At 45.5% G+C, this 14,888-nt stretch overlaps 1 protein-coding gene across 1 annotated transcript; it reads left to right on the top strand.

Moving 5' to 3' along the window:
• Window positions 1–1,359: 1,359 nt before the first annotated feature.
• On the top strand, window positions 1,360–13,646 carry fhdc1 (FH2 domain containing 1; the record flags this gene model as incomplete). The annotated part of the gene is made up of 11 exons (XM_048250929.1): window positions 1,360–1,665; window positions 2,561–2,622; window positions 3,882–3,984; window positions 5,019–5,104; window positions 5,511–5,611; window positions 6,645–6,715; window positions 6,992–7,099; window positions 7,272–7,342; window positions 8,087–8,204; window positions 8,347–8,511; window positions 8,607–13,646. Coding segments are annotated over 11 exons (3,378 nt in total), but the record flags the coding sequence as incomplete, so codon positions are not given.
• Window positions 13,647–14,888: the final 1,242 nt, after the last annotated feature.

Genomic DNA, 14,888 nt, shown 5'->3' with positions numbered 1-14,888 from the left:
CAGTCTAATGCTGGCAGGAAACTGGAATCTTCCTGTGACGTCAGGAACATTAATAAATAAACAATTAGCAGGGATCGGGTTAGCCTGTTGCTAAGTGAAGCCAGTGCCCGTAGCAGCGCTGGGCTCAACCAACAGGGCTCTCAGGTGTGCCAGGGCACTAGGATGTGGGCATATTTATTACGCCACCAAACCTATGAAGGACTGTCACCATCGGCCAGGAGTTTACACTATTATAGACATACGGAAACATCAACGTGTATTCTATTTCTAACCTCTAACCTGGTCAAACCTAAAATATATTTTCGTTGTCTTTGTACTTGTACTCTGCACAATGACAATAACGTTGAATCTAATCTAATCTAATCTAATATATTTTGATTTCTAAAAAATATTACTAAATGCAATCAGTGGCAATGGTTTTGAATAGCCTGTTTGCTGTATGTTTGCTCAGTTTGTAATGTAGTATGTCCAAAAGGCCAGTAAATGTTGATGCATCTCATAGTTTGCATTTCTACTGAAGCATCTCTTAGTTTGCTAGCTTAGATTTTTCCCAGGGTTCCCTTGGGCTGCTTTGTATATGGAAATGAGGGACAGTAGAGAGACTAATCTATTCATATTAAGCACATCTCTCAGGTGATGTCACACATGCCATCTGGTTTATGGGTCACTTGGACTCATTATGCAACATTTCCAGAATATATAGTGTACTGTAGGTCAACAAACCAGAGGCTTTTCTCATGTTTTAAAAGTGATAATGATGTACTGATGATGGATGCAAGAGTTTGTTCGAACTAATTACGGTAGCTCCCAAACTACCACAATGGCCTCCTCCATGTTATCTCTGAGTAGTTCTTTAGCCCTGGGGACTAGGGAGGATCACTGAGCACCTGTGTGTGACTGAACCTTAGTGTTCTGTGTTTCTGTGTTTCTCCTCCCAGCTCAATGTTGTTGGCCTTTGACTCCTCCTGTGGGTGTGGAAGCCTGGAAAGCCCTACATGGTCTAATGGATAGGCAGCTGTGATGTCTGACTGAAGTCTGAGATGCTGTGACAGGAGTGTGGGACACCTTCATTGCTCTTCCCTTCCCCACAACCTCCTGCATAAAGTGATCCATTCGTCTCTGAATGGTGTTGGGTGATAATGAGGCGCTGAAGGTTTACTAAGTGAGAGGGCCACTCACTGCGGCGTCCAGGAAGCAGGACGCCAGTAGTCTCCAGTAGCAGCTCCTGTGATGCACGTCTCCAGCATCATGAGTTTGGCTAATGAGACTGAGCGGCTCAGCGCCGACCCTATGCCTGGACAGGCCCCCGTCTCTGAGGTGACCCCGAGCGGCGGAGCGGTCAGTCCAGACCCCGGGCCCCCGGCCGCCCCTCCGCCCCCACCCCCTCCTCCGCCGCCCCTGCCCCTCGGCACGCAGACCCACGGCGTGCGCAAGAAGCGCCGCGTGCGCAGCTTCTACTGGAAGACCATCCCCGAGGAGAAGGTGCGCGGCAAGCCCAACATCTGGACGATGGCCGTGCGGCAGCAGCAGTACCAGATTGACGTGCGCACGGTGGAGGAGCTGTTTGGCCAGCAGGAGGAGAGCGGCGCCGGACGCAACCCCACCGCCAGTGGCGCCCCACGTCGTGGACGCTCCAGAGCCTCCTTCAAGGAGAGCATGGACGAGGTGAGGCTGGACACAGAACAACTTTCTGAGTAAAAAAGAACATGTGCAATGCTGTGCATTGACTTGCATGCATTGTTACATTTTATGAAATATTTTGATGATTTTGCTGAAACTGAAAATCATTCTGCAAGCATCACCATGTGGTGATGAAGCGAGAAACTCTAATTGCTTGCAGTAAAATGTGCCATTGTTGGACATTGTTGGACTGAATCAGAGTTTCATTGCATGCTCAAACCATAGTATTATCTGAGAGCATGCTCTCTAAAGCTCAATAGCATTCCTCTAAGCTTGCAGTCCTTTCTGCAGTGCACCTACTGTATGGTAGTGTGTCGTCATTAGACAATCAGGACTGAATGTACCTGTACACTAACTAAGACCCATGGCACCATTGTTCATCGGAGGCGGGGTGGCCCACGGGGGGGCTGTCTGAAATTTCAGACTCTCAGGCCATTCAGTAGTCACATGACCCCAGGGGGGGGGGGGTGATGGGGCTTACATCACAGCTTGCTCAGATTGCTGGCACGCCATACCTGAACCTGAACACTACTGCACATAAAATTTGAAAGCAAAGTTATGCTGTGACCATATTTCTGGGGTCGTTGATATATCTCAGGAGTTAACACTGCATCAGCTAATGTGGATTTTATGGGTTTATTTGTTCAATTAGATAGTATAAATAACTGTGGTCCATAATTAATTTCGACGACTCTGTGTTCTAGCAGCGCAATGCAGCTCTAAAACACTCCTGCTGAAATCCTCCCATCCTATACACGCATACACCACTTAATTGATCGTTGGGTTTCAGCAGATAATATAAAGTGTGGCAACAGTGCAGCTAATCAATAAGATGTCTTGTCCTAAATCACACGCCTCTTCTCATCCCTGCTGTTCTCAGGTCAGCATCCTGGACTCCAAGAGAGGCATGAACGTGGGAATTTTCCTCAAACAGTTTAAGAAGTAAGTACTGTAAGTGCCGTGTGAGATTGGCGTGTGCACAAGGCTGGCGCAGCGCGCGCGGTCTCCACTGAGGGCCTGCAGAGGGAAACGTGACTCGGCTGTGAAACCCGGCCTGCTTGTGTAACACTGGAGTGGTGATAGAGACCACAGGCCTGATATGACACTATCCTCTGGACAAGAGGAAGATGAGACGATTGAAGGGGTTCTCTTGAGGTTTTGCTGACTGCGGACCTTGACGAGCTTCAGTATTGCATCTGCATATTTGCAGAGCTGAATTGTTGTGTATGGAGTTGGAGTCCACATTATGTTTGTGTTGGTGTGTTTATTATCCTGGGTGCAAATGTTAGCATATGCTGCAGTCCGAGCAACTGAGTCCAGTAGATGAGAGGGCTCTGCAGCTGTAGTGAGTGGATGCCCAGAGTGACCACATGCACACCTTTAGCTGACCATCTGATGCAGAGGAGGAGTTTCACACTGAACAGGAAATGGAGGGGAGATAGAGAGAGTGATTAGAGTAAATACACACATGGAGCAGAGACACAACTACACACACATGGAGCAACTACACACACATGGAGCAGAGACACAACTACACACACATGGAGCAACTACACACACATGGAGCAACTACACACACATGGAGCAGAGACACAACTACACATACATGGAGCAGAGACACAACTACACATACATGGAGCAGAGGCACAGCTACACACACATGGAGCAGAGACACAACTACACATACATGTCCACAAAGACATTATAGAGGTAGAGGGGAAATATATTTAGTATGTGTATCTTGTAGCTCACAAATACCGTGTTTTTTAACACTGTAAAGGCTTTTATAGATTTGCAATAACATGTTTTGTACATATGTTCATTATACATATCTTGACCCTCTACTTCACAGGATTGGTTAGAAAAGTACACAGTGAAGTTGTACACAAGTAACATGGCCTTTTCATTTATGATGAAAGTCTGTCTAGCTCTGTATTTGCATATTCTTTTACACAATTTCCATCTGATTTCCCTGTGGTGGAAGTCTGAACACATACTGCCTCCAAAGCCCTGTTTGGATAGTCTCGCTCCCTGTTCCAGTATGCTGTATTAATAATGAGGGTGTGGTATTTCAGATCACTTGATTTTACTCCTGCTATCATAGGTCCTCCATATTTGTCACCATTTTTTAATCATGAATAACTACTGCTGCTGGTGCATTTTAATCATGAATAACTACTGCTGCTGGTGCATCCCCATAGGCCTAACCATGTGATGGTGGAGGACATCCGCCTCGGCAACAGCCAGCCTTATGGAGCAGAACCTCTGAAGGAACTGCTGAAACTGCTGCCGGAGTCAGAGGAGGTGAAGAGATCTCTCTGTGTGTTTGGTTTGGGTGTGTCTGTAAGTGGTGTGCGTGTGTGTGTGTGTGTGTGTGTGTATGTGTGTGTGTGTGTGTGTGCATGTGTGCTGTGTGTGTGTGTGTGTGTGTGTGTGTGTGTGTGTGTGTGTGTGTGTGTGTGTGTGTGTGTGTGTGTGTGTATGTGTGTGTGCGCATGTGTGTGTCTGTAAGTGGTGTGTGTGTGTGCCTGTGTGTGTCTGTGTGTGTGTGTGTGTGTGTGTGTGTGTGTGTGTGTGTGTGTGTGTGTGTGTGCATGTGTGTTAGACAGAAAGAGAGGGATGGAAACCATTAGCCATTAGTGTGAGTAGCCATGTGGATAGCATTGATTCCCTCTCTCCCTAGAGCTTCTCACTATTTGCAAAGTATTAAATGACCTCACATAGAGCTTCACATATGACGCTGCCTTGTGAGTATTAAAGGACCTCACATAGAGCTTCACATATGACGCTGCCTTGTGAGTATTAAAGGACCTCACATAGAGCTTCACATATGACGCTGCCTTGTGAGTATTAAATGACCTCACATAGAGCTTCACATATGACGCTGCCTTGTGAGTATTAAATGACCTCACATAGAGCTTCACATATGACGCTGCCTTGTGAGTATTAAAGGACCTCTCATAGAGCTTCCCATATGACGCTGCCTTGTGAGTTACTCTGGGCAGGGAACACTAGAGGATAAATCAGTATAGTGCCTTAAAGCAATACTACAGTTCAACACTTTTTGAAGTATATTTTAAAGGCAACTAGCTTATAAAATGGCATCATTGGTATCAATTAGCACAGATGGTATATGGTCATGACTCATGTGAAGGACAAATAAACACCTGTTGTTTAAATTATAGCTGCCCAGGCTATGCTATGTAGCTCTGTTCTGTATTGGTTCTTGCAAGGTTATTACACGTAGATAGCTCACTAGTTTTAGACCATCACTAGTTGTAGACCAAGACTTTAAACTGATCCATGGAAAATAAAATGTCTCTGTACTGTATGTAAAGGTGAAAAAGCTCCAGTCATTCAAAGGGGACCCGGAGAAACTGACATTGGTGGACTCCTTCATGTACCTTCTGATTGAAGTGCCACGGTAGGCCATCATCTTAGTACCTCTCAGTACCAATGGTGTAGTCTACGTGATACACAGGACTACGCAGTACTGTATACCCACTTAAAAATCATCACCATCTCACTCTACCCACTTAAAATAGGCAAGGATAGGTATTAACATTTGGGGTTGATCACAATATACCCACTACAGCTAACTACTGCATCACAGTATATCCACTACAGCTAACTAGACTACACCACTGCTCAGTACTTAGTACTAAAGATATAATTTTTTGGCAAGCAACAAATTCAATGTTTTTGCAGTGGTCAAATGTGTAGCTTTGAAAATAATCAGTGTTATCACAGTTTACATTGTTTATGTTGTATTGATGGTCACTGATAATTGTTCAGTCAGCCATTGAACTTTGTCCTTTTATCTGTTCAAGTTTTGAGGTACGAATCGAGGCCATGGTTTTGAAAGAGGAGTTCTTCCCCTTATGTGCTGTTATGAGCCGTGAGATCAATGTCATCCGCATGGCTACTGAAGGTAATGTGTACGCAAACTCTCTCTCTCTCTCTCTCTCTCTCTCTCACACACACACACACACACACACACACACACACACACACACACACACACACACACACACACGCACACACGCGCACAAAAACACACACACACACACACACACACACACACACACACACAATACATGCAATGCTAAAAGTAAGATGAGCAGTCAGATTGATGACTCAGTGAGTAAGTATCACCTAGTTAAACTCTGACAGGAAGCTACATTACCTGATGAATGACATCAAGAAATAAAATACAGTTAATATTGCTGGAGGCCTGTAGGGGAGTGGTGGCATGGGAGGAGGTATTCCAATGTCCAGTAGAGGTCAGAGGTGAAAAATGACTGACTACTGACAGAATTCACTTACCCATGTGTATGCACCCATAACAAGCCTAAGCCTACCAAGCCATAAGGATTTGCATCCTTGTCCTCCCTCTCTCTCAGAAGGCTGCATCCTTTAGCAACTGGGCCCTGATTGAATCCCTCAGAATGATTATGTGTACACTTTAACACATTTACACACACACACACACACACACACACACACACACACACACACACACACACACACACACACACACACACACACACACACACAGACGCTTTCACTGATAAGCTTACCAATCTCAGCATATTTTGGTCTTAAGAAGCTGACCAATTAATGTTAAAAAGAGCTTGTCCTCAGGGATCAGTTGCACAGTCACGTGCCACAGCGTCAGTTTTGCTGATTCACTCCCTCTAAATTAGCTTCCCCTCAGAACTCAGCAGCCTGTGACCCGTTCACACTTTCCCAGGACTGAATCATTTGTTCGTGACTGTACTTAGCAAAGAGAAGAATGGCTTTCATCACCCCAGGCCACTCCTAGAATTGTAATGGCTTTAGTGCCTGCACTTTTACTTAAAGTAATGCACTTTAGTTATGCAGAGTATATACTGTACAATACAAAGATGTACACAGTAATGAATCCAGATTGGCTGACTGCTTGTTTCATGGGTCTATCTCAGAACTAATGAACTGTGAGGAGTTACATGCAATCTTACACCTGGTGCTACAAGCTGGAAATATCATGAATGCTGTAAGTAGCTACTGAGATCCCGTCTCTTCCTTGCTTTCTTTCTTTCTTTCTTTCTCACTCCTTCTCTCTCATTCTCTTTCTCTCTCTCTCTCTCTCTCTCTCTCTTGATTTTTCTCTGTCTGTTCATTTCCTGTGTCTCTCGTCCTCCCTATTCTCCCTCCATGTTTGCTTCTTGCCCTCTAGTTGCTCCATCCCTCTTAGACTGATGTAATCTCTGGAGAATGCTAAAGGGTTTTATGGTGCTGGCTAGACCCTGTGTGCTGTCGTTCCCTGCAGGGCGGGTATGCAGGCAATGCTGTCGGCTTCAAGCTCTCTTCTTTGCTGTCTCTGGCTGACACAAAGGCCAACAAGCCAGGCATGAACCTGCTGCACTTTGTTGCTCTGGTGAGTAAGATTTAGATGAAACACACACACATACGCACACACAAACACGCACACACACACACATCTCAACTCAAGTGGAAACCTGAGTCATTATCTGCTTAACAGTAGTAAAACCTTTAAAGTTGCACATTTGAGATAGTCTAAGTGATAAAATCCCCTCTTTTACATACAGGAAGCACAGAAGAAAGATGAAGAACTGCTGAAGTTTCCAGAGAAACTGCAACATGTGCAGAGTGCTGTCAGGTACACATTTTTGTCACCAATGTGCCCCTTCATCTGTGTGCCCCCAAGACATGAGCAGTGATCATAAGGACATGATAGTTAAATGTTGTTGTTATGAAGCACACATAGCTGAGATATTTTAATTTATAAAGTGCACATTTATCCTGAGGAACTTTTGCAAATCTCTTTCACACATACTAGCTGCATTCAGACCTATATGTAAGACCGGAGGTTCTGCGGATGTTAAACAGTTGGGCCGTATATCTGATATATACATAGATACATAAACGGACATTTGGAATTCCGAACTTAGCCGGCTGTTCTACTGCTCCCCTCCTAGTATTTCCGACGGACATTATGTAAATGAGCTTGTGTCTGAACAAAGCGAAGAACATGCGGAGATTCTGTTCATGTGCTTGTTCAACCACATTCAACCTGGTCAACCACACGGAGATTCTGTTCATGTGCTTGTTCAACCACATTCAACCTGGTCAACCACACAGAGATTCTGTTCATGTGCGTGTGTGTCTTTCACACATATGTCAGCATAGGTTAGCATCATATCTGAATCACCATGAAGGGTCGGACCTCCGGTTGACAAAGCTCCGCATATACTTCGGAGGTTATAACTGAAAGCAGCTACTAAACAAAATTCACTTCAGTCTCCAGGTTTCTTGAACCACTGCTTGCCCTCATCTTTCCCATGGCGAGAGCTGTTCCAACCCAGCTGATAGTGCCATGGTATCTGCTTCCTTGACTTCACAGGATTTCTGTAGAGAACATTGAGACAGAGTTTTCTTCACTCTATGTCAAGACACGCTCCCTGGAGGAAAAGATCCAGAATGAACCAGAACTTCTGCTGCAACTGGAGCCCTTTTTACAGGTTATTTCCTGTGTTGTTATGTGCTGCTGAGGAGTTTATTCAGTCCCATTTTTTCAGTCCTAAAACTATAATACATCAAATAGTTCATAGTGCTTGGCATTGTTTACTTGTGAGTCAGAAGCTTATCTACCCCTTGTATCAGAACTCAACAAGTACGCTGCAGGACCTTAAAAGACGCAGGCTGGACCTCCGCAAAGAGGGCAATGCACTCATTGACTTCTTTTGTGAAGACAAAGACAGCTTTAAGCTTGATGAATGTTTTAGGACCTTCCAGGATTTCTGTCTGAAGTTCAAAAAAGCGGTTAAGGTATGTCATTTTTCTTTGATTTAAAATGTCCCAGATGTTCTTGTACTTTAGTGCACTTCCACATGCCGTACACTGACCCTTTTCTCCTCCCTCAGGATAACTCTGACCGGGAGCTGAAGGAGATGGCCAGGCAGCGGCGGCTTCGGGAGCTGGAGGAGCGACGGTTCGCCTGGACGGCCAACGCCGCAGGAGCGCAGTCCAGCAGCGGGGGCTTCGGCCGCAGCAGCAGCGAGACCGACGTGGACACCCTCACCAAAGAGGGCCTCCTGGACTTCCTGCTCCAGTCTCGGCCACACAGCCCCCACAGCCCCCTGGGACGCTCCGCCAGCGCCCGCCGCTACCGACACCCCGGCTCCGCCGACCGCAACCTCCGCACTTACCTGGAGCTGTTCTCTGGCACAAGCCCCAACGTTACCGACTATGCCAAGTTCAACAGCCTGCCACGCTCAAGCCGAGCTCATCAGCGCAGGACAATGGCCTGGCTAGCCAATCAGGACGACAATCGTGAGCTTGAGCCCCACAGCCATCTGCTTCAAGAGAGGCAGGTCACTTCTCCAGAGACAGAGCCCATTAGCCCACTGGCGAGGTACTCAACGGACTACAGTGCAAAAGATCATCCCTATGACAACAATCACAACCAGTACACCAGCCTCTCTGAAGGTGGCCTCCCCGCTCATAACATCAATGTTTTTCAGAAGACTTCTGGGCAGAATTTGGGACGCATAAATGTCAGTGTGGAGAGGCACAGGCTGGTGGCTGGCCCCCAGCCATTTGACGTGTCTTGCCCCAACAAAAACAATAACCAGCAGATGAACAATTACAAGGACATACTAGTCACCAATCTGGAGGAGGTGGTGAGGAACGTGCCCAAGAGCCTTGTCCTAGACACCCCTCCGTCCAGTAAGAGCTCGGATGACGCACCGAAGCCTGAAGCCGGGTGGCAGAGCAAAACCTCTTTTCTGCAGCCGGAGGAGGAAGACGACAGTACTGTGTCCTCCACAACGTGTGACACTCCCCTCCCCCTGGACCCCTCCATGTCTGGTAACAAAGCAGTGTACCATGGGCTGGACTGCACTGAGACGGACTGCTCAGTGATGCTGGACTTCTCTGAGTTGGAAACCTCCCCGATTATACGCGAGGGGATGGGATTCGACCCCAGATCGCCGGGCAACTTCAGGTTTCCCAGAGATCCTAGCTCACTGTCCTCTAACTTGGAGTCTACATCGACCAATGACCAGTCCATGTCCACTGAAGACCCTCCTGCACCCAGATTGTGTAGCCCAGCCTCTGCGAGCCAGTCTGGCACCACTGACGAGCCTGACCCCGACAGTGTGGACACGGATGAGGGCAGGAAAGTGGACGAGAAAGCTGTGCAGACCTGCAGCCCCAAACCTGCCCACAAGACCAAGGCCTCATCCAAAGGCTCTGCAACCCAGACCCTTGGCCTCGGCCGCTCTCCCAGGACGCTGACTCCCTCTGAGCACCAGACCATGCGCAAGGTGGTGCCCCTCACTAAGGTGAGCCGGTCATTCGGTGGCATAAGGAAGGCAGAGAGGCCATCAGGACACGAGGGCAGCGAACTGAGACGCCCGCTCCGTGACCAGAGCACCCCAGCCAGAAGGGCCGTGGAGAGGAACCCTCGAGCGGCTCGCCACTCCAGCCTCCCGCCTGAGGACTGTGGTGGAGGGAGTACGCCCAGTGGCAGCCTCACGCGGTGGGCACGAGACCCAACCCCACGCAGGTCCGCCTTCCGCAAACCCACTGCCAAGCCCCTGAGGAACGTCCCCAAGCCAGCGCCGGAGGAGAAGATTTGCCGGTCAGCCATGAGGGCACTGGCCCAGGCTCAGGCCCAGTCCCAGGCCGCCTCAGAGGCCAGTTCTAGCCAGACTCTCCCCAGCGGCTCTAAAGGCTCTATTCCATTACCCAGCTTTGCCCGCAACACCATATCGTCCGTCTCCAGGACCAAGAAAGAGGCGTCCGCTCCGTCCAGCCCAGCAACCCCTGTCAGGAGTGCGACTCTCGGCCGGACTGGCTCTCAGAAGGTGGGGGGTAGTGTCAAGAGTGAGGCGCAGGGAGGGGCCAGTGGGTTCCAGGCGGAGGAGAACGCCCAGGGCGGCTCTTTGAGGCGTGTGCAGAGTGTGAGGGCCTCAAGTCGGAGTACCCAGCGCAGTGACACCCCGCCACCACCCGTCCGCGAGCGCTCTCGCAAGAGCAGCAACTTCTCCGAAAAGTCCTTCCAGACCTCCATATCCACCAAGACTCTCAAGCCCTCGTGGAAGTGAAATGGCTGGTCACCTGTTTTAGGCCTTACCACTGGATATTTCTTTGAGTCCCTGTGTGGTACTGTGGAACCCAGTTCCATTAGGGGAGCCACGTTATAATAACATCCATATCAGCACATCTCTAAAGGCCTTTAGCTACTGTCTTTATCGTTTTTTTTTTCCAAGGAGTTCATCTCATATTTCAACATACCTTATTTTCTGTAATTGAAGGTCAATTGTCTGTTACCTGTTTGGCACAGTTGATGCTGCGTTTCCAGAGATTTACTTGTATTTAGTTGTCTCATCTGTACCAACAAATATCTGTTAAATATGTATATGAACACTGTAAAATATCTGACATCAGTTGCTTGTTTACTTTGCATGGTATACTGTATAAAATTGCAAGACAAAATGCTTAGAACTGTCAAGCTAAGTTTAGCTAATCCGTGTAATGAGAAAGACTGTGTCAGAGTGACAGTACTTTTCATGTTTCACAGCTGCTAATGAGCTCTTACACTTGACATTGAGTTGGCACTATATCTTTCAGGGTTCTAACTTTTCAGGAGATGCCTTGCTACTCTTTATGTTTTGCAAATAAGTTTTCCATTTTCAGTCTGTCTGTTTGCATTTGTCTTTTGAAGTTGAACTACTACTGAAGGTTTGGCAGAGTGCACTATGTTTCTAGCTCCCAGATCATATAAATATTATATTATATATGCATATGGACTGGTTTATTAAATCAGTTAAAGGTGCAAATCTAGTTGTTGTAGTTGTACAAAGAAAAACAGATAGGCTTCCAGACCGAACACAGCTGTAATGTTATTGGCATGATGTGATGTCAATACAGGTTTTTGGCATTCTACATTGTTTAATTTTCGCTGATGAGTGTAAATAAATGCATAAAACAAATGAAATAACAAAACAAGATATGTAGAATGTAAAGACTTATTGTGAAGTACTATTGTTTCCCTGGACTTACAGAATTGAACTTTCGTCTATCATGACAACAGAAAATACAATTTACACATTTCAAATGAGTGGATTTTGCTAGAGCTCTGTAGCAGTGCCTCTGCAAAAGTTCAGTACTATTTTGTTTCTGTCTTGTATTTATGTATGCAATGTACTATATGTGTACTTTAGCTTTAGATGGCATCCATTGTTCCAATGGAGAAGACTGATGCACAACGGAAGTCTTTTTCAGCTATATATTAGCAGTCGTGTTTTGGAAAAGACAAGCAAATGTAGTCTAATTTTTGGACTGCTGTACTGTATCATGAAATGAAGAGTAATTTGTTCTTAAGTGCACCTCGGCATGACAGCCCACAGCAGTGTGAGTTGAACAGCTTGACCATTGTGATTGTAGTTAGAGTATGTTACCGGTAGTCTCCTCAGACATTAACAGTGTGTGACGCTCTTACAATAATCAATGCTGACATAACACTGTAGATTTCTCGGCCCTCGGAAATGCTTGCTACACCTCTCCTGCCTATTTGAAAGCATTGTGCCATATGGACTTGACACACATGTAGTGCTTTATAGAGTAGTGCTGAATAGGTCACTGTAGCAGATCTATTTTAATATGTGGCTATCACATTTGATGTAAATAAGAACACAACTTTCATACCAATCAGTGAACATTTGAATGATTTAAATCCTTTACAGCTACAACATCATATATGATTCTGAACTGTAAATAGGTCTACTTCAAAATTATTATTTTTGTTCACAGATTTATACATGGGGCTGTTATGGTTCATGGATGTACTAGCCTCCTTTTGCATAAAGTCCACTTGATCATTATTCATCTCTTTTTCTCTGTATCTGTTTTTTTTTTGTTTGTTTTGCTTTATCAGATACAGTGAGATAATGAACAGATGATGTCAGCTAGGTATGCCTGCTATGCCTCCCTCTTTCCCTGTTCTTCACAATGCAACTGTAACATGAAGTGCTCCAAAGAGACCCATATATCAGTGCAGTCAGATCTAGGCTGGTCCTCAGAGAGTAGACATAAGCTCATGCCCTGTTTACCTTATTATTATATGATCAGAAGGCCTACAGAGTGAAGACATGTCTGCAAAGGTTCAGGTTGTATGCTCTACCCCCAGAAACACCAGCACTTCAACACAATGCCACCTGCTACTCTCCGTGGTGGAATCCATCTGCAACTATGGCCTGCTTTGTGTCAGAGTGGATATCCAACAGTGGGACCTTTCCTTCTCTCTGTTTTATCTCTTGCACATGCCAATAATATGCACCATGACAACTGGGACAGTAGATACAGATGCACTTGAATTTTATCTCAAAACATTCAACATTCCAATAGAAATTTGAACACCACTGAATTATTAACTGAATGTCACTCTCCAAGCACTTTCCGTAATACTCAACTGACCTTCTAGTTGGTTGTCACAAATGTGTAGCTTTTTTTTTCAGTTTTGCTTTTCCTGATTGAGTGGATTGACGCAATCATGTGGTTGGGCTAGGCTGACGTAGCCTAAACAAAGAGGATGGTCTTCTTTCTGCCTGAAAATGTACTACTAGATTTACATCGTCTGACAACTTCAAATATAAATGTGTTTGTGAAACTGCAATTGAAACCACTGTTAATCATTTTCTTCCTACCTTTTCAGCTTAATTTTCTGGATGTTTACTTTTTATAGCTGGTATATCAAAGTCCATTTTTCAACCATTACTGTCTGAGATCAGTCAAGCACTTTGACACTTTGTGTGGTTTATGCCTAATGGTCAGTTATCAGAAAGTGTCTTAAACTGGCTTAAATTGTTTCTTTTAATAGACAGCAACCTCAAACATCAGATCTCTACACTGTTGCACGCTGCAGAATCATTTGTGCTGTGATAAAATATGAATAAACTTTTCCTGAGAAACATTCCCTGTTTCAGTGTGAGAATAAAATGTATGTTGTGTATTATGAACAAGGCATGAACTTATTACTTATTTACTGAGCGTTTTTGAAGTTTGTATATTGTGGACGTTTTTCCTGTTGACTGCAGCACCTCTGCATGGTGCTGGTCATGGTAGCAGAGACCAGCACACAAGTCTGAGGTAGCCTAGGCTACAGACTCTGCTTCTCCTCTTTGGGAGTGTCCAGCAACACAGCGCCAGCTCTCCACCTATTGGGCTCTACCTTGGCCATCTAAAACGCATGGTCACTGGGGAAACGCTTAAGTACATTCAGGGGTGTGTCCAGTCCACATTCGGGGTGGTTTTCTTATCAAACGTCGGGCGATTGGCACAACAAGGCGGTTCTTATGTTTCTTAATCAGTCATGGGTGTTTTGGGCGTAACATCCTTTAAACCAATGAAAATGACATCATTCATTCACTTAACAGCAAGCAGCGCATCTTCAAACTGCATATTTTGATAGTCAGTGGCGCATTTGAAGGAATCTGCTTGCACACGAGACTGTATAGAACAGGTATTCCACTAAACCAAGCTTTATTAAAACCCAACAGAGTATAGTTACATGCATCTGCACTCCTCTATTGTTATAACTTATTGGCAAAGTGAAACTAACTTCACCAGGCTCTCATACAACAAAACAGGTCTACACAGTTAATTACTTTCACTATTGACTGACGACTCTAGACTTGAAGGCTTTTTATCCTGCAGAGAAGTTTTTTTGGGACTGCTTGCTAAGGGCTGCTTAGTGTGTCTTCAGCTGTGCTTTATGCGCCTTTTGCTATAGACCAGGTTTTTCTTGGTCAGTGGCGTAATGATTTTTAGAGGGAGTAAGATAGCGATTTTTCGATCATGCGCCAGACCACACCTTCTGCCACACCCCTGAGTGCAAGGCTTAATAAAAGTGATGCGCATGGCAAAAAAATCGAGTGTAAGATAAGAATAAGCTTTGCGCTGCATTTTTGATCGTCAAAATAGACCCATTATATTACTGTAAAATGGCAAAATGTAAAAGTGTAAAAGTCCCTCTAAGAGTGTAATAAAGGTTTTGCTAGATTGTAAGGTATGACATGGCATCAGCTATTGCGCACCCCTCCTCTGGAATAATCTCCCTTCCTCAATTCGACCAGCAGACCCCCTCCCAATTTTTAAGTCTAGACTTAAATCATACCTCTTTACTGCCTCCCATAGTTAGG

The sequence above is a fragment of the Alosa alosa genome, chromosome 1 (assembly GCF_017589495.1).
Source record: "Alosa alosa isolate M-15738 ecotype Scorff River chromosome 1, AALO_Geno_1.1, whole genome shotgun sequence".
In the NCBI taxonomy this organism is placed as follows: domain Eukaryota; kingdom Metazoa; phylum Chordata; class Actinopteri; order Clupeiformes; family Clupeidae; genus Alosa; species Alosa alosa.
The sequence above is the reverse complement of the archived record's forward strand: the minus strand, read 5'-3'. Positions and strand labels throughout refer to the sequence as shown.